We start from the raw sequence: 19,321 nt of genomic DNA on the forward strand, positions 1-19,321 counted from the left end.
GTGTGCTCAGAAGTTGCTCCTGGCTTGGGGGGACCATATGGGACGCTGGAGGATCGAACCACCGTCTGTCCTAGATTAGTGCTTGCAAGGCAGATGCCTTGCTGCTAGCGTCACAGCTTCCAGTCCCTTTGTGTTTTTTGAATGGAGATATAATTAACATGACTGTGTAAGTTTAATGTCTTCCAGTGTGTTTATTTGATACACTTAAATGTTGCAATGATTACCATTGTAGTGTGAGTGAATACTTTTCTCAAGTAGTTAACATTTCTTTTTTCAAACTTTAGGAATTAATAATTTCTAATGTATGTAGCTACCTTCATTTATGATATGATTAGTATTAATATTTTAATGATGATGCTTCTACAACACACCTAATTCCAGAGTATCAGCATCTCTCCACCACTGTTAACATTTTTGTGTTTATGACAAACAAGATCAATTAAGATCTACTAGCTTTGAAAATTTGTAATATAGCGTTGTTGACTCTGAATCATTATGTTGTGCAATAATAGATTGCCAAGACGTATCAACTGCTTTCAAATTTGTCTTCATAAGCAATATCTCCCCAATTCTCCCATTCCCCAACCCTTGGTAACTGTCATTCTACTCTGGTTTGAGTTTTATATTGTTTTATAGCCCCATAGACATGAGATTGTGCTGCAGTTATCTTTGTGTGTGTGTGTGTGTGTGTGTGTGTGTGACTAGAAGGCTCTCACGGTCCCTTCCTGATTTTACAAGTGGCAGAATATATATGTAGAAAACATCTTTTTGGCCCCATTCATCTTTTTCTTTTTCTTTTCTTGGCCCCCCGAATGGCCATGAGGACTTGCTCCTGTCTCTGTGCTAGGGATCACTCTTGGTGGTGACCATATATGGTGTCAGGGATTGAATTTGGGAGATTGTGTGCAAGGCAAGGACCTTCTTAGCTCTCATACTATTTCTTATACTATTTAGCCCCAAGCCATTCTTTTTTTTTTTTTTTTAATTTGTGCCACACTCGGCAGTGTTCAAGGGATACTCATGACTCTGCATCCATAAATCACTCCTGGCAGGCTCAGGAGACTATATGGGATGCTGGGGATCGAACCCAGGTTATGCACATGCAAGGCAAACGCTCTATCTGCTGTGCTATCTTTCCGCCTCCCCCATTCATTCTTGATGAACACTTAGGTTGTTTCCAATGTTTTTGTTAGTGGATAATGAGTAGATAATGAGTAGATAACTCTTTGAGATCTGAATACCTGAATATAGGGTAGTTCTGTTGCTGCTTTTTAGAGGATCCTCTATAATGTTTCCTGTGGTGGCTGGATTGATTTATACTTCCACCAAAGTCAAAGCTTTTCTTTTCATGTCAAGAAATAGCCAGCATTTGCTAGCTCTTGTTTTCTTGAGTGTAGTTATTCTAACAGGTGTGAGGTGACAGCTCACTGTGGTTCTCTTTTGTTTCCTAGATGATTAGTGATGTTGAATATATTTTCAATGGGACATCTTTAGTTGTCTAATTCCTTGTGCTATTCTTTTGGTGTGTGTGTTTTGGTAGGCTAGGGAAGATGCTGGAGATTGGACCCAGGGACTCATGCATGCAAAGTGTGTACTCTACCACATGACTGGAACCTCTCTGTGTACTTGAAAAATTAAAAACTATTTCAGGGCTGCAGAGACATCTAAAAGGGATGATGCACATGTTTTCTTTCTTTCTTTCTTTCTTTCTTTCTTTCTTTCTTTCTTTTTCTTTCTTTCTTTCTTTCTTTTTTCTTTCTTTCTTTCTTTCTTTCTTTCTTTCTTTTTTCTTTCTTTCTTTTTCTCTCTCTTCTTTTCTTTCTCTTCTTTTCCTTCCTTCCTTCCTTCCTTCCTTCCTTCCTTCCTTCCTTCCTTCCGTCCTTCCTTCCTTCCTTCCTTCCTTCCTTCCTTCCTTCCTTTCTTTCTCTCTTTTTTTTTTTTTTTTTGGTTTTTGGGCCACACCCGGCGGTGCTCAGGGGTTACTCCTGAATATCTGCTCAGAAATAGCTCCTGGCAGGCACAGGGGACCATATGGGATGCCGGGATTCGAACCAACCACCTTAGGTCCTGGATCGGCTACTTGCAAGGCAAACGCTGCTATGCTATCTCTCCGGCCCCAGATGCACATGTTTTCTAGAAGCATTTTCACACTAGAAATAATCTTCCCTGACTTTTTATTCTTACTGTCCTCATATATCCTTGAGTAATTTTTGGGGGGTGCTCTCAAGTAGTACTCAGGGACCCTGGGAAAGCCTTCTTGGCTATGCATAGTCAGGTGCTTGAATCCTATAGGGCTGGAGATTATCCAGGCTGTCCCAGCAGTGTTCAGGGACTAAAAGATGCTGGGAATTGAATGTGATCCTTTTAGCGTGTCAGGCAGCCCTCCAACCCATTGAGTTCTTATCCTGGCCTCTATTTATTCTTCATTACTTAGCTCTGGTTTCACCTTTTCTTACAAGTCTTTCTTAAAAGGTTTTTATAGGCTTTTTAGGTTCCATTGCAGGACTTCTGTCTTTCAATGATTAACACATCAAAATGCTCCACAAGCATTCTTTTTTATTGTTTTTGTTTTTTGGAGGGACCTCCCCAGCAGTGATGAGGGATACCAGAGCTATATTCAGAGGAGGTAGGGAAGTTATGCATACTCTATAGAGGTCTCTGCCCATGCCAGATATGCACTCCAGTTTTTTGAACTATCTTCGTGGCCTCATAAATGCCTTTTGGTAATAATTTGATCTGAATGAAGTTCCTCTGGTTTTAAATTAGTTTTTGGTTCTATTTGGTATGAACATCATGTAAGGGTTTATAGATCAATAATCTTGATTTCACCATGAAATTACATTCTTTGTGCTTGAGTTCCTGTAAGTTATGAACAAGACTTCCTGTTCTGAATCAACTGTGTATCTTTTAAAATTTTTTAATAATGTTATCAAAGATAAATCGCTTGCTGTAAAAATATTCTGCATTCATCAAATTAACTGATTAAATCATAGCAAAATATACATGTAATTAATTATGTACTAATTTTACAGACAAATTATCCTATTAAGTAGAATCATAAATACGGTCAAGTCCTTACCTTGCATCCTCTTATGTGAATAAAAAAATTTTTTGAGTTAAGAGAGTAGATCTGACTAACATCCAAATAAAAAATTTAAAAATATAATATAATTTCATATTAATTAAGATTTGGGGGCCACACCTGGCAATGTTCAGGGGCTACTCTTGGGCTTCATGCTCAAGGTACTAAGGGTACCACGTTGAGGTACTAGGTATTGATTCTACTTGCCAAAGCAGAGTTAGTCCATTGAACTCTCTCTAACCCTTTATGGGCTTTAAAATACTATATTTTAGGGCCAGCATGATAGCACAGCAGTAGGGCATTTGCCTTGCATGCAAACAACCCGGACAGACCCAGGCATCCCATATGGTCCCCGAGCCTGTCAGGAGCAATTTCTGAGTGCAGAGCCAAGAGTAACCCCCGAGTGCTGCCGAATGTGGCCCAAAAAACCAAAATTAAAAAGAAAAATACGATATATATTAAATATATATAGTATATATGTATATTCAGGCCCACACCCGTTTGATGCTCAGGGGTTACCTCCTGGCTAAGCACTCAGAAATTGCCCCCTGGCTTGGGGGGACAATATGGGACACAGGGGATCTAATTGTGGTCCTTCCTTGGCTAGCGCTTACAAGGCAGACACTTACTCTACGCGCCACCTCACCGGCCCCACGATACATATTTTAAATATATTTTTTGTTTTGTTTTTGGGTCTCACCTGGCAGCGTTTCCAGGGGTTACTAATGGCTCTACACTCAGAAGATCACCCCTGGCAGGCACGGGGGACCCTATGGGATGCCGGGATTGGAATCACCGACATTCTGCACGCAAAGGCAAATGTCTTACCCTCCAATGCTATCTCTCTGGCCCCTTTAAATACATTTTAAAATAAAAAATTCACAAGGGGAAATATAAAAAGTGAAAATAGTGGCAAACTTCTGGAAACTGGAAAACAGAGCAAGAATGCCCAATCCTAACACCACATTACTGAACTCTAAGAATTTAAGTTAGTTTTCATAGAGGAATCCTCCAAAGAATTAGGAATTGTACAAGTTTTAATTTCTAATGAGGGGAAATTAATGCAAGGATAATTGGTGAAGATGATATTTCAATCTCTTTTGTAGAGGACATTTTCATCCTTTCATAAACTGATGAATGCACCTCCTCAGTCACTGGTTCAAGACTGCAGAATAGGGGCTGGAGAGAGAGCACTGTGGTCATGCTGCTTGCCTTGCATGTTGTTTGATTTGCGTTCTATTCCTGGTACCCAATGTGGCACCTTAATTACTGCCAGGAAAGATCCCTGAGCACAAAGCTAGGAGTAAGCCACAAATACTACTAGAATGTGACCACCAAACCAAAACAAAGATAAAGACAGCAGAATTATTGCTGGGTAAAGGAGATTTGGATGACTTTTAACTCAACAATTACATTTTTTAAATATTATATCTTTATTTATCATGGTTACACGTTTGAAGTTGGGGTTTCAGTCATAAAAAATACACTCCCCCTTCACCAGTGAAACCTTCCCACCACCAATGCCCCTATCTGTCCCCTCCCCCACCCCTTGCTATTCTTCGAAACAGACATTCTATTTCTCTATTTTTTTTTTTTTTTTTAGGCATTCTATTTCTCTCACTACCATTGTCATGATAGTTGCTGGTGTAGTTATTCCTCTGACTGCACTCACCAACCTTCGTGGTAAGCTTCATATCATGGGCCAGTCCTTCCAGTCCTCATCTCTATTGTCTCTGGGTATTATTACCATACTGTACTTTCTTTTTCTATGTTTTTTTTTTTTTTGAGTCACACCCGGCAGCGCTCAGGGGTTCCTCCTGGCTCTATGCTCAGAGATTGCTCCTGGCAGGCTCGGGGGCCATATGGGATGCCGGGATTTGAACTACCGTCCTTTGCATGCAAGGCAATGGCCCAACCTCCACGCTATCTCTCCGGCCCCCCTTTTATTTTTTTGAATCCCACAGATGAGTGAGACTATTCTGTGTCTATCTCTCTCCCTCTGACTCATTTCGCTCAGCATGATAGTTTCCATGTCCATCCATGTATAGGAAAATTTCATGACTTCATTTTTCCTGACGGCTGCATAGTGTTCTATTGTGTATATGTTACACACTTTTTTTTTTTTTGGTTTTTGGGCCACACCCGGTAACGCTCAGGGGTTACTCCTGGCTATGCGCTCAGAAGTTGCTCCTGGCTTGGGGGACCATATGGGATACCGGGGGATCGAACCGCGGTCCGTCCAAGGGCTAGCGCAGGCAAGGCAGGCGCACCTTACCTTTAGCGCCACCGCCCGGCCCATTACACACTTCTTTCTTTAGCCACTCATCTGTAGTCAGGCATCTGGGTGTTTTCAGATTTTGGCTAATGTAAATAGAGCTGCAATGAAACATAGGGCATGAAGAGGGCATTTTTGTATTGTTCGACATGTTACATTTTTGATAGCTTGAGAAACAACCCGTTTACTCCATGAGCTGCCAGAGCTCTGAAGAGAAGAATTGCACTGAAGATGGGGATTGTTCATGAAAACATCTTAGAAATCCACACAGTAATCATCAATATAATCTAAAAGTTCATTCTTAGATTAATGAAGGTCTTCAAACTATAATTTTATAAACTTGTTTTGCTTTACAGCCACAACCGGTGGTGCTCAGGGCTTACTCCTATCTCTGAGCTCAGGGATCATTTCTGCTGGCTTCAGCAGATCATATGCAGTATCAGGGATCAAGTGAGGGTTGGCTTCATGCAAGACAAGTACCCTACCCAGTGTACTATTGCCCTGGCCTTTAAGATAATTTTAATAGATGATAAAGGCTAGTTTTTTTTTTTTTTTAATTTTGAAAACCACATAGTGATGTAAAATGTTAAGAAAAATTTGAGCCAGGGCTAGGGAGATGGCCCAAAGGCTGGAGCACACATGCTTTGCATGTGGGAGGCCTGGGTTCTGTTCCCGCCCTAATAGGTCTCTGCCTATTCTCTTTCCCCAAAACCACCAGGAGAAGCCCCAATGAATCTGTAGTAATCCTGAGTGCCGCAGGATGAAGTCCCTAAATAAATAACACATAAAAGCTAAAATAGGGACTAAAGAGGTAATGCAGTGAGAGGGGTGCTTGTCTTGCATGCTTCTCACCCAGGTTAGATTCCTGACATCCCAGGTCACTAGGCTGTCCAGGTAGTAATATCTGAGCACAGTAAGCCTTGAGTACTGCTGAGTGTGACCCAACTTCCCCTAGAAAAAAATTCTTGTGAACAGTTTTAACGCAATCCAAGTACTATGTCTTGGGGATATAGAATGCTCAAAGCATTGTGCTGTGAAGAGCTGATGGACCGATAGTTCACCTTGAAGCACACCAAGGCTCTGTTCTTTACACTTGAATAATCGGCACCTATTGTACTGTAACTGTGGCTCGGCTGGGAATGAGGTGCTCCTCAGGCTTCTGCTTCATCTTTATGCTTCTTTTTTTGGGTCCACTATTTCATTGTAACAAGGGGCAAAGTGGGTGGGAGTCATTCTCAAAATTTTAAGATAACTGACAATTTGGTGTAAATATTTGCATAACTGCTTTACATACCTTTTTTGTTTGTTTATTTATTTTCGGGTCACACCTGGCAGCACTCAGAAATCGCTTCTCTGGCAGGCTAGAGGGACCATGTGGGCTGCTGGAATTCGAACCACTGTCCTTCTGCATGCAAGACAAACACCCTACCTCCATATTTTTGATTCATTAGTTGAACAAGGCACTGCCAAGTCCATGACGGACAGAACCTTGGGTCTGTTTACTTCTTTTTACTTCATTTACTTCTTTTTGTTTGCCTGGTCCACACCCACTGCTACTCAGAGTGCTGTTACCACTTCAGCCACATTCCTGACCCTGACATGTGACCTTGACACATCCCTGACTAAATTTAAATTTAGCGATTGTGATCATGTTGTGCTTAGAGTATTTTCAGGATCATCTGTTTCCTTCTAAATACAGGCCATTTCTCTAACAAATATCTTATTAGCACTTACATGTCAGATGAGCATTCTCTTTTTCTTTGTTTTTTGTTTTTTGAGCCACACCCGGCTCAGGGGTGCTCCTGTCTGCTCAGAAATAGCTCCTGGCAGGCACGGGGGACCATATGGGACACCGGGATTTGAACCAACCACCTTTGGTCCTGGATCGGCTGCTTGCAAGGCAAACACTGCTGTGCTATCTCTCCGGGCCCCAGATGAGCATTCTCAAGGCTGAACAACTCTGCCCAATATCTAAGGAACCAATATGCAATTAGAAATCTTCCATTGTTAATACTTTCCTGCCTCAAATATGCCCTTATTCCTTCCAGATATATCAAAGGTCATGTGAGAGTTTCCTTTTCTGCAGGTAGTCTCCTTCCTGCCCCTCATCCCCATTTATTCCAGATTTACCTCAGGGAGCTGAGTTTTTCAGGGATTTCAGGGGTGGCAAGTCTTTGAAGTTGTATGCCACCCTGGGAACGTGTGAGAGAAATATGTCTACTCCAGTTTTGCACTTATTTAAACCAACCCATTTAGAGAATAAAACACTTTTGTTTTGGTCATACCAGGCAGTGCTTAGGGTTGACTTCTGGCTCTACACTCAGGAATTACTCTTGGCAGTGCTCGGGAACCATTTTGGGGTGCTGGGGCTAGAACCTGGGCGTATCCTTCGAAAGGTGAGCATCTTGCCCACTGTATTATTGGTCCAGCCCCGAAAACACATCTTTCCCAACACGTGAAATTGCACGAGATTTGCTGAATTCCTATCAGTACTTTAAAAAGGTCATCAAAAAAAAAATTAAGGCACTCCTATAATTTTTGTCTTTTTCTTGCTCCCTCCACCCCCCCCCCCCCAATTTTTAAAATTTACTTCGCTTTCCTAGCTGATGCTAAATCACCTTTCTTCTAGAAAATGGGTCGGTCTCTCAAACCAAGTTCATTTTTAACTTCTGGCTCCTCTACAGTCCTCCCTAACTTTGGTTGGAAACAAGTTTCTTTGGGGGGGGGGCGATGGGGAGGGCTTCACTTTCATTTTTGGCGAGTCAAGCTCATTTAACACTCATTTTAGTGGGTATTGTCAATGATAATTCTTTCTGGTAGGGCCTTATGACCTCAAGGAGACCCATCATCCTGGGGGAGGCATCACTTTCTGATGATTAATTATTCCCCGATGCCTGCAGAAGCACTGCTAGACCCAAAGGAGCAGAGCAGGGGGAGGCGAAGGGGCAGGGACCCCGGGGCGGCCTGCTAGGGCGGGGGTGCGGGATCCAGTCAGTTAGGAGAACAAGGCGCACTCTCACTGACTTTCATCCTGGAAAATCACGAGGAACCCGTCCCTGCCCCCCCAAACGCACACCCCCCCCCAAAGTGCAGGCTCCATTAGGCCCGCCTCCACGCCTTGGGGGAGCAGCTGTCTCGGGAATCCTCCCTTCCCTAGAATGTGGGAGAGGATCGGGGGGGGCCGACAGCTGCTTAGCAAGGAATCCTTCCCCACTCCTGGCCCGCCCGGCAGGACTGACAACCCCGCGGACCCCCCTGCAGCTGCCCCGGGGCACCCCGACCCTGACCTCCCGGGTCTCCTCCCGCAGTCGGGGCGGGGACTCAGCTTCCCCGGAGACCGCGACGCTCGGCCCCAGCGCCGCCGCCTCCCGGGCGCCGAGCGGTCCCCCAGGTGCGTCCTCGGCCGAGTCGAGGAAGACACCTTGACGACGGGGGGGCGGGGTGTCCTCTGCGTGCCCGGCCGTAGCTTAACAACCCGAGGAGCGTCAGCAGCATCTCTCGCCAAACACCAGTTCAGGTCGGGAGGTGCGGGGAAAGGAAGGGAAGGGAAGGGAGGAGGGAAGGTTTTCTTCTCCGCGCGCGCGCCTTCTCGGGAGCGCGCCCGCCCGCCCTCGCGGCCTTCAGAGCGAGCGCGACCGCGCGCGTGCTCGCCGTAGGCGCGCTCTCGACTGCTTCCACTCCGCGCGCGCGTTCCCGCTCGCGCACGCGCACGCCGGGCCCGGCGGCCCCGCGCTGTCATGGCGCCGGGGAGCGGCCGAAGTGGCCGCGGCGGGGCGAGCCGGGCTAGTAGCATCTGCAGCATCCCGGGCCGCCGCCTCCGCCGTGGGGTCCGCGGGGTCTGGCAGGGCTGCGCCGGGACGCTGTGAAGGAGTTGGGGGCAGACTAGAGGCAAACTTGGCGGCCGCCTCACGCCCATCAGGTGCCGCCGGACCTGGCTGGCCGCGGCCTGGCTCCGGGCCCGCGCCCCCTCCTTCCTCGTCTGCCCTCCCTCCCGCGCGTCCGCCCTTTGGCCCCGCCCCCAGCCTCTTAGCCCCGCCCCCACCGGCCGCCCCGCCCCGCCCGCCCGCCGCCGCTCAGGTGCTGCTCTCCGCCTCCCTGCCCCCGCCCCGGCGGTCACCGCCCCTGCCCCCGCCTTTTCCTGCCCTGGATCTCTCGCCGCCACCTCGGTCGCTCGCGCGAGGGACTCCGCTCCGGGCCGGGCCAGTCCGTCCGGCCGCGCGGCGAGGAGGGCGACGAGCGGCCGGGTCCCGCGGGGCGCCCCTTGATTGCACCTGCGAGGAGAGGTGCGGGAGGGAGGCGCCCGCACCTTGCGCGTGGGGGTGTGGGGCGGACGGGACCCTTGTACCGAGTTGGGGGACCCCCTCCCCACGGTGGAACTTCCCAGCCCGGCTTGACCCGACCCCGCGACCCCTCGAGCGCTTGCTAACCCCGATCTTCGTCGTCTTCTCCCCACAGGCTCGCGCGTCGTCGCGGCGACACTGGGCGCTGCCAGCCAGCCACGACTGCTTTTGGGGTTCCCTTCTCTCCACCCCACAACTTGGCCGAGTGTGCCGACTCCGAGGTGTCCATGGCGAGCGGGGACAATCAAGTCCCTTCGTCCCCACCGCCGCCGCCGCCAACAGGTGACGACGACGACGGGGGCGGTGGAGGGAAAGCCGAGGAGCCCGCGGCCCCCGCCGATCGGGAGCGGGATCGGGAGCGGGGCGCCCTGTCCTTGCAGCCCGGGCTCCCCATCAGGGGCATCCGGATGAAGTTCGCCGTGCTGACCGGCCTGGTGGAAGTTGGGGAGGTGTCCAATAGGGACCTCGTGGAGACGGTCTTTAACCTGGTAAGTGGAGCCAGTCGTGGAGGTTTCTTTCCCTTTTCGCACCCAGGCCTTGGAGGCTGCAAGCATGCAATAGCTGCAACTCACTTGACTTTTTCCCCAGGGATAGACACAGAAAATGCTGCTGACCTCAAGGAAACCGGCTCTTGGAGTTTTCAGCCTCTTGTATTTTTTTCTCTTTGCTCTTCAGTGTAAAGGGAATTATGTAAGCACTGATGCCCCAAGTTCTAATGAAAGTGAGCAGCAGAGCTCCTTCCACGAAGGGGGATAGTTGTTGCACTTTGATGTATTTTTTGAGGGATTCCAAGCAGATCCTTTTATTTTATTTTTTATTCTTTTTTTTTTTTTTTTATTCTGTAAAGAGTGCTTCCTCTCCGGGTTGAGAGCCACACACCAATTATGGAAACTCTAGAACACTTAAAACTTAAGTTCTTGTGATTTTTTTTTTTCTTTTAGGCTCGAGAACTCTGTCAATGGTAATCCTCTCTGTTTTGAGAGTCGGCCTACGTTTTGAACTCAGAGTTCTTGTTCTTAGCACGGATGAAAGGTTAAGTTGCTGCAAAAGTTTTAGTATTTTTTTTTTTTTCAATGGGACTCGTTTATTCTTGGAGAGATCGTCAAAAGTTGTGTTTTGGAGTGAGTGTATGGTAATATGTTGTGAAAATTGAATGGCAATGAAAAATTGTGGGAGATACGGTGTAATTACAAATCTTTTGTAAATGTATGGCTCATGATGAATTCTATAGGAAGTCACAATCGCTAGCACTACTAATCGTTCTAGATCTACTTTGTAAAGGTAGCGGTGCAATACTATTTTCCATTCTTAGAAATGGTTGTCATCTCCAATGGGGACATTAAGAGTTTGGTGGGAGTCAGACTTCCTCCAATTAGGACCCTTTGTCATCTTCTTCTGACCACCCCTTTCCTCTTGCTGTGTGTGTTACATTTCCACTTTGCATCCCATCCCATTGGCATCCCCTTCGGACAGAGCCCAACACCTTGACACCAGATTCAGAATTCTGGGGAGGAATTCTAAATACTGAACTAAAGACAGAGGGGTATCCTGGGAGCAGCCCCTACTCAGCAAGAGGCCTAATGGGGTTGTGGTGGGCTGCTTGGCAAGACTGAAAGTAGAGGAGAGCTTGGCCAAGCTTTCTGGGACCTCCAGACCTAATGGGGATTTTTTAAAATATCTACTGTTGTTGCTCTTCAACTTAAAGAATCAAAACTAAATATATTGTTAAAAGCATTTCCTCTCTTCCACTTACTCACCTGGGTTAGAAAGTAACACATGGGAACAGATATGAACAGTTGTATTAATTCTTTAGGCTTTCCCCATTGCTCTTTCTGTTTTCAAGGTTAGGCTTATTTTATTCCAGGGAAGTTAATTATTTCCTTCGTCAGATATTTATTAATAGTTTAGCTACCTGCAGATATATCTAGAAGACAGAAATTTTAGAATGAGATAGTAGCTAGATGAAATTCACTTGTTTCTAGAGTATGAAAACTTTATAAGTAGATTATTTTTTCTTACTTTGATGGCTGTTTATGTATATAAGTACCTACATACACACCAATGTATTTTTAAACGATATATCCTAAAAATGTTCAGCCATACCCCAAATAACCATTAGCTTCCACAAATGACATTTTTACTAACTATATATACATATGTGTATAAAAATATGTACATATACAATACATAATCTTATGTGTATGGGCATAAAACTTTTAGAATCTTAGGGAGATAAGTGGTAAATTGATAAGCTCCTTTACCTCAAAACAGAGACTTGAAGACTTTTATGGGTTTTCCTTCTAAAGTTCAGGTACCTTAGCGAATAAACAGAAATCTGTGGTAGTGATACAGTCCATAATGAGGCCATTCTATGTGAAGCATAGTGTTCCTGAAGGATCCAGGATCCAGAAGGATCACTCAAACTCCTCTGTTCATTAGAATGCTCTGTATATGAGTGTGGATGTGGATGATTAAACATAAGTCTTTTGCATCTAATAAGGAAAATCCAGAATTTTTAGAGATAGTTTGCTTGTATAATGTCTAGAGCTATAAACCTTAGAGATCGAGGTTCAGTCTTCGGCATCTACACGCCTTCAAGGGTAGTGGGTGTCCAGGTAGGAAGAGGGGAGGAATCTATTCCATTACATCTTCTCATCATTCTTTTTTCCTAGAGCAAAGAAAGTTGCTTCAGAAGATTAGATTAGTTTCTCTATCTATTCTTTATTACACCTCATTTTATCCTTCTTCATGGTCATCTAGGATCTTTCTGTACTCTTAATTCTACTCAGAGAAGTAAATATAACTAGTAAGTATGCTTTTAAAAAGTTAACACTACTTGCTCTGTGCCAGGACGTAGGCTAGATGCTTTACATGTTTTTAATTCTCCACTCTACAATTCTTGAACACATATATTTCATTCTAGAAGTGAGGTAATGGAGAAAAGTTGAATTGTTGGTCTAGAATTTGGTAATTCTTAGAATGTCAGCCTTTCCAGGAATAGACCTGTCTCTGAATTGCTGTAGATTTTTTCCCCCTTGGGCAGGTTTTTGTAGCTTAGTCATAATTTTCTTTAATATAAGGGTACAAGGATCATTGGTACTGCTAAATATAAATATTAATATTGAAACCTCCATCAGTACTAAATACTTTCACAGGACTACTTTAAAAGTTCCGTAAAGTAAAACCTTTTTTTAGTTACTTTCTATATTTTCATTCAGAATGTGTGTGCAGAAACTTCGTTATTAGTTTTTTTTTTTTTTTTTTCCCAATTGATGCATTGGATAACTTTGGAGTGGGGTAGTTATAGGCTTCACCCAGCTGATGGTTCTGTGCTCAGGAGTAACTTCTAGATGCTAGGGATTGACCTGGGTTTAGCTGTATACTTTTTCTCCAGCTCCTAACATTTTAAAAATTAAAAAAAATTTTTTTTTGAGGGGGGGGTTATACCTGACAGTGCTTAGAGGCTACTCTTTGCTCTGCAGTCAGAAATTACTACTGTGGGTCAGAGAGATAGCATGGAGGTAAGATGTTTGCCTTGCATGCTGAAGGACGGTGGTTCAAATCCCTGCATCCCAAATGGTCCCCCTGCCGGGGGCGATTTCTGAGCATAGAGCCAGGAGTAGCCCCTGAGCACTGCCGGTGTGACCCAAAAACCAAAAAAAAAAAAAAAAAAAAAAAAAAAAAGAAATCACTTACTGGCCGTGCTTTAGGACCTTATGGAATGCTGGGGATCGAACCTGGTCTGCCACATACAAGGCAAGAGCCCTACCCTGTTGTGCTATCACTCTGGCCCCCTCCTAACAATTTTTAATTCTGAAAAATAGAATATAGACAGAAGAGTATATAGTTTGTTGAAGTAGTGAAATATTACCATGATGTAAATGCTATGAAACTTTCGTCCAACTTTCGTAAGAATCTTCAAGTGAGCTCTTTCTTTTGGTTTGTTTATTTTTCACTTGCTTATTTTTATAGTTATCAAACCTTTTCCTTTATTTTAGGCATTTTTTACTCAAAGTTTTGATTCTTTTTTGCTGATAATTTTTTAGCTACTTTAAGTAACAAAATTTTGTACTGATAGTTAAAATTAAACAACCTCACCTCTCCAAATTTTAAGTGCTAGATCCATATAATACATACATTTATCAAGTTGGCGTCCCAAATTTGGTGTTGTAACTTGACTTTACTGTTAGAAATTCCTTGGAAATTTACCTCTCTTCTTACAGTTTCTTTTACAAATCCGTTTTATAGATAAGTTTTGATGAATAGTACTTCTTTGTATTCTAGTGTTTCAAATTTCAGGTTGAACTTTTACAATTTTTTTGTTGCAACTTAAAACCATTTCATTTTTTCTCCATCTGTATGCTAAATTAATTTATCAAACCTTTGAAAGCAGAATAATTAATGTACTGGCATGTTTTCAGGAATTTGCTGTTGAGTTTAAGGCCTCCATAAGTATTTAAAAGTATTAAATACTACTTAATTCAAGAATAGAGTTTTCTGTAGACTGATGATAAATACATGATTTTACCTTTTTTGTTTATTTAAAAGTCACTCTATGCTTTTTATTACAATGTTAGAGTTGAAAATACAGAAAATATTTTTTTAAAATAGTTTTTGTTGAAATAAGAGAGATGTCAAGAGAGAAGGAGAGAAAAATATTTAAGAGAGAACACAGACGTCTTCAGAGTAGAGAAAGCCCAAAAAAGAAGTTTTTAAAAGACATTTAAATAAAATTGTACATAGTAGATAGGCCCTTTTGGGGGGGAGGTAACCCATGTAGTGTTTAGGGACACGGGAGTAGGGGTGAGGGTGGTGAACTCCCAATTTTAACTGGCTCAGCAGTGGAGGGCCACCAGAGCCACCCTAGTGGTACCCATGGGGCAGTGGAATACTGGGATTGGCCTGGTGTCTCCACATGCCATAGTTTGTAGCCCTTTGATTACTCTTCTCTGTCCAGCCACCAGCCTTCCGACTCCAGGTGCTGCCTGCATTACACAAAGGCTCTGTGTATTACTAGTGTGCAGCATGTGCTTGGAAACTGAAAGGGGCAGCTGCTGGTGCAGTCTAGCTGATTGCTGACTTGCAGTGACACCGGTCTAATGGCATTTTGTATCTTGGCAGTTTTGGGGAAGAATTAAAAACTTAGACTAAAACAATTAGCGTAATATTGTACTGTGGCACTGTACAAGTGTCAAGTATGTTTCATTGGAAATCAACCTATGTACGTACATTGAAGAAATCTAGATTTAAAATGTGTTTTCAAATGTAAATTTAAAATATCAAAAGTGCGGCCCGGAGAGATAGCACAGCGGTGTTTGCCTTGCAAGCAGCCAATCCAGGACCAAAGGTGGTTGGTTCGAATCCCGGTGTCCCATATGGTCCCCCGTGCCTGCCAGGAGCTATTTCTGAGCAGACAGCCAGGAGTAACCCCTGAGCACTGCCGGGTGTGGCCCAAAAACCAAAAAAAAAAAAAAAAAAAAAAATCAAAAGTGCTAGGTGTGATAAATAAAATTCAGCATTCCATATGGTCCATCCCTGAGTCTGCCAGGAGTCAGCCCTGAGCACCACTGGTGTGGCCCAAAGACCAGAAAAAACAAAAACAAAAACAAAAACAAAAAAACCCCCCAAAAACATTACAAAAAGCACCACCAAACCAAATATTGCCCCGGGGATTGAACCCAGGGACTCCCACCTGCAAAGTGAGTGCTCTTTTGCTGAGCTATATCCCTGGTCTTCAACATGCTTTTGTGCTTTTATTTTTTTAAGGGGGTGGGGAAAGGTTTTGGGTGATGGTAGGGTATGTTCCCCATCTGTGCTGTGGGCTTGGGGCCTGTTCTGGCCATAATTGGCTGGTGGTTTGGGCCTCAAAGTTAGGTGCTTGGGTTTAGCAACTGGTGGTGCTTTGTGACCAGTGGTGCTGGGGGTCACATCCAGTGGATTAGGATTGGAGGGGGGCACTTGGTACAGGGATTGAATTCAGTGTCTCACAGATATAAGGCATATGTTCCAACCTTTTGGTTTTCTTTTTGATTGGGTCCATGTTTTGTTTTCGTTTTTGTGTGTTTTTGTATCACTCAGTAGTACTCAGGGCTGCTTCTGTTATGTGAGGGGCTGGAAGGGTAGGTGGGTCTCACTGTGGTGCGGAGCAGTGAAACAGGGCTTTTGCTTTAGCTCTGAGCCAACTCTCTGGCCCCAGGTCCATGCTTCCACACCGATGTGTGCCTGCAATTATGGGGGGTGGGATCACTCTCATTGGTGTTCAGGAATTACTCTTGGCTCTGCGCTCAGAAATTGCTCCTGGCTTGGGGGACCATATGGGATGCCAGGGATCGAACTGGTGTCCATCCTGGGTCAGCCGCATGCAAGGCAAATGCTGTACCACTGTGCTACCACTCTGGCCCCATCGTCTTTATTATTTTCTATTGCACATTTAGAGTTAAGAGTTACTTCAGCTCTTGCAAGGATATTGTACTTTGGTGGTATGTGATGAGATACATTTGATGAACTATGAACTATTCTAAAATATAAGATATTCAATCATGCAAACCAATATTACCTTAACTAAAAAAACGTGACTGTAGAGATAGTACAGAGGTTAAGATGCCCTGAGCATTGATGGATGGGGCCTGACCTACAGATCCCTCCCCCCCCCCAAAATAATCCACTCTAGAAGTTTGCTTGTTAATTAAGAGTCTTCTCATATTCATCTGTGCTTCACATTGTTAGTAACAGAAAACTTAAACTGGTCTTAACAGGATTTTAATTGATTTTTTTTGTTTGTTTTGGGTTTTTGGGCCACACCTAGTTGAACTTTTGGGGTTGCAGTGCTTGCACGCGTTCTTCATTTTAGCTATTGGAGAGCATGGGGAAGCACTCTGAACTTCTCTACATATACTTTTTGGAGATTGCAATCTTTATTTATTCTCCCAAGTTGTGCTCAAACCCAGGGGACTGTTCCTGGCTATTTGGTCAGACTGTGTGGACTGAATGGTTTACATGCTCAGACTTGGTGATGCAACACTGCAGGGGCCCAAAGTTCTGGAGGGGGGCCAAGGTCACCCATAATGGTGTTGGGATGCTTTGGGTGCTTGGGAATTCAGGGTCTCATGCATGTCAGACATGTTATGTTCTTTATGGTCCCTTGATCTCTCTTCCTAGCCCCCTCATACATCTTCATTTGTGCTGTGCACACATACTTGTCTGCTTCAGAGATTTCACATTCTGTTGGAGATACCAGGAGGTCCTACGTGGAACTGCTCATAGACTTGTGCAGTGGATGTAGGTGGCTGCAAGTATCCATTGCTTAATGCTTATAAGGCAGGTGTGTTTTGCCACTGAACTTTCACTTTGTTAGTGGGTCATTTTGTCAATGAAAACATTGAATGGGTTTATAGCTCTTTTTTCAGTTTTTTTTTTTTTAAAGAAAATGCATCACATAGTTGACATAACTGATCATAATATATTTGTTTCAAGATGACAGACAGTGGTTATTAAAAAATAGAAAAACTAAAAAAAGGAAAAGAAAGAAAAAGTTCATTAGTGTATTCATGAAAATTATTGTATCTCCAATAAAGTCATTAATGCAGAAGGCTTAGTAAGCTCTTTTCTTTTTTTAAAGGTAGAAGATATAAAAATACAATAAAAAGGATGTGTGTGGCAGTTGTTGTTTGCATAGGCATAGTAAAATATGGGAAAAATAGAAAGGAAAAACCTTTGGCCTAAAAATTGAGACCTTACCCATGAAGTATTCTGGTGTAAGATCAACTCCAGGCTCCAGGCATACTAGGTTGTCTAACCCCAGAGTCATTCTCCGTGGGCCCAGTAAAAGCTCTTTACAATCACAGTTGTTGCTGTCAGGTTTCTGTAGTTAGAGATCCTGGTTTCTGTACAGATCCTGTGTCAAAGTCAGGGTGGCATGGAGTATCTTCTGGTTTCATGTCACCATTAGGGGGCAATGCAAAGAATCATACTCTAAAAGCAAATAGTTGCTTTTAGGGTCATCAGGTGTCTTAAGAACCCTCTCTGGAGTAAGTCGGTGCCAGTGCAGCAGTAGGGCCTTCCCTTATAGCTCTTAATTTGTTTTCCAATACTTTTTTTTTCCGTGTTTGTATGTGTATAGTTGTTATCCCTTGAACCTTGATATTTCAAGGGGAATATAGGGAAAAATATATTGAGGTAGAGGAAATACGTTGATCATTGGTGTGCTTCTAGGTCTGATTAACTCAATTTGAGTTATAGACAATAGCATAAGTTAGGATTTACAGTGTGTTTTAGATTTTATTGGATATGTTAACATAATTCTCCAAATATTCACAAGCAGATCATTACTTGGTTTCTTCTAGAATGCCTTATTTTCTACAAACATGACTTAAGGGAGAAAAGTCGGACCGAGAAGGAACCATTTAAGTCCTGTGACACTTTGTTAATAGAATAGTAGTAAGAAAACCAGTTACATCCTCATGGAAATGTTGGCAGAGTTTGGTGTCTTCACCTTAGTATTACAGTCATTTTCATGGTACTAACCTTTGAACTTACTTTTCCTCTTGAAATGTAGGTCTGGTTCTTTGAGAGGAAACTTAAAGAGATAGAGAACATTTTTATCAGTACTAAAATCTGTTCCAAGTTACAGCCTTCTTCATTATTTTGTTCTATATTATTTTATCATATATATGTATTTCTATTTTTTTTTATTTATACTTGCAGATTTTTAGAGGGGAGCAGGCTGGCTCAGTCTACTCCCAGAGTTGTTCAGGAGCTGTTTCTGTCTCTGTGCTTCTGAATGACTCAGGTGGTACTCGGGGACCATTTGTACTGCTCCTGATCCAACTGGGGTTGACCACATTCAAGAAAGAGCCTCACCTCCTGCTTATCTCTTTAACCCCCTATATTTGTAAAAATAATTAAATAATAATATTACGTATTATTTTATGCCTGGTAATAATTAAAACAGGCACACTGTGAATTAAAAAAAAAAAGGTATGATGAAGCCGGAGAGATAGCACAGTTGTAGGGCATTTGTCTTGCATGCAGTTGATTCAGGATGGATGGTGGTTCGAATCTCAGCATCCTATATGGTCCCCCATGCCTGCCAGGAGCAATTTCTGAGCACAGAGTCAGGAGTAACCCCTGAGTGCCACCAAGAACAAAAACAAAAACAAAAAAATAAAAAGGAATGCAATTCTGTACCTCTTTAGATTTTCCTTATGGTCTTTGTATAAGGATTTCTTTTTATTTCTGCTAGAAGAAATATTTATGACATATTTTCACATCATTTGTACATTTTCTACTTTTTATTCATTTTATTATACATATGTATATATACTTTTTTTTTTATATTTTTGGCTACACCTGGGGTTGCTCAGGGCTTACTTTTGGCTGTGTACTCAGGGATAATGCCTGTTGGATTTGGGGAATCATATGGGGTTCCAGGGTGCCAGCACTCTACCCTCTGTACTGTCAGGCCCATATTTTCTACCTTTTAAGAATCATATGGGAGGTAATTTAAAGGCAAAGATATAGCAGAAGAGATTATGCTATTATATTTACTTTACAAAGTAAGAAACTGAATACAATGGATAATGTCATGCTCAAGTAACAGAAAAAAAATTTAAATATTTATGAGAT

The 19,321-nt window shown here is 43.2% G+C and overlaps 1 protein-coding gene across 2 annotated transcripts in view; it reads left to right on the top strand.

Annotated features, from left to right (window-relative positions):
• The first annotated feature begins 9,869 nt into the window (after window positions 1-9,869).
• LRBA (LPS responsive beige-like anchor protein) overlaps window positions 9,870-19,321 on the top strand; it is a 662,022-nt gene continuing 652,570 nt past the window's right edge. For both annotated transcript variants that reach the window (XM_049770186.1, XM_049770185.1), the window contains exon 1: window positions 9,870-10,185. In XM_049770186.1, the coding sequence (XP_049626143.1) occupies window positions 9,925-10,185 (261 nt within the window). In that variant the 5' untranslated portion in view covers window positions 9,870-9,924. The remainder of the gene's footprint in view (window positions 10,186-19,321) is intronic.

The sequence above is a fragment of the Suncus etruscus genome, chromosome 3 (assembly GCF_024139225.1).
Source record: "Suncus etruscus isolate mSunEtr1 chromosome 3, mSunEtr1.pri.cur, whole genome shotgun sequence".
NCBI classification, from domain to species: domain Eukaryota; kingdom Metazoa; phylum Chordata; class Mammalia; order Eulipotyphla; family Soricidae; genus Suncus; species Suncus etruscus.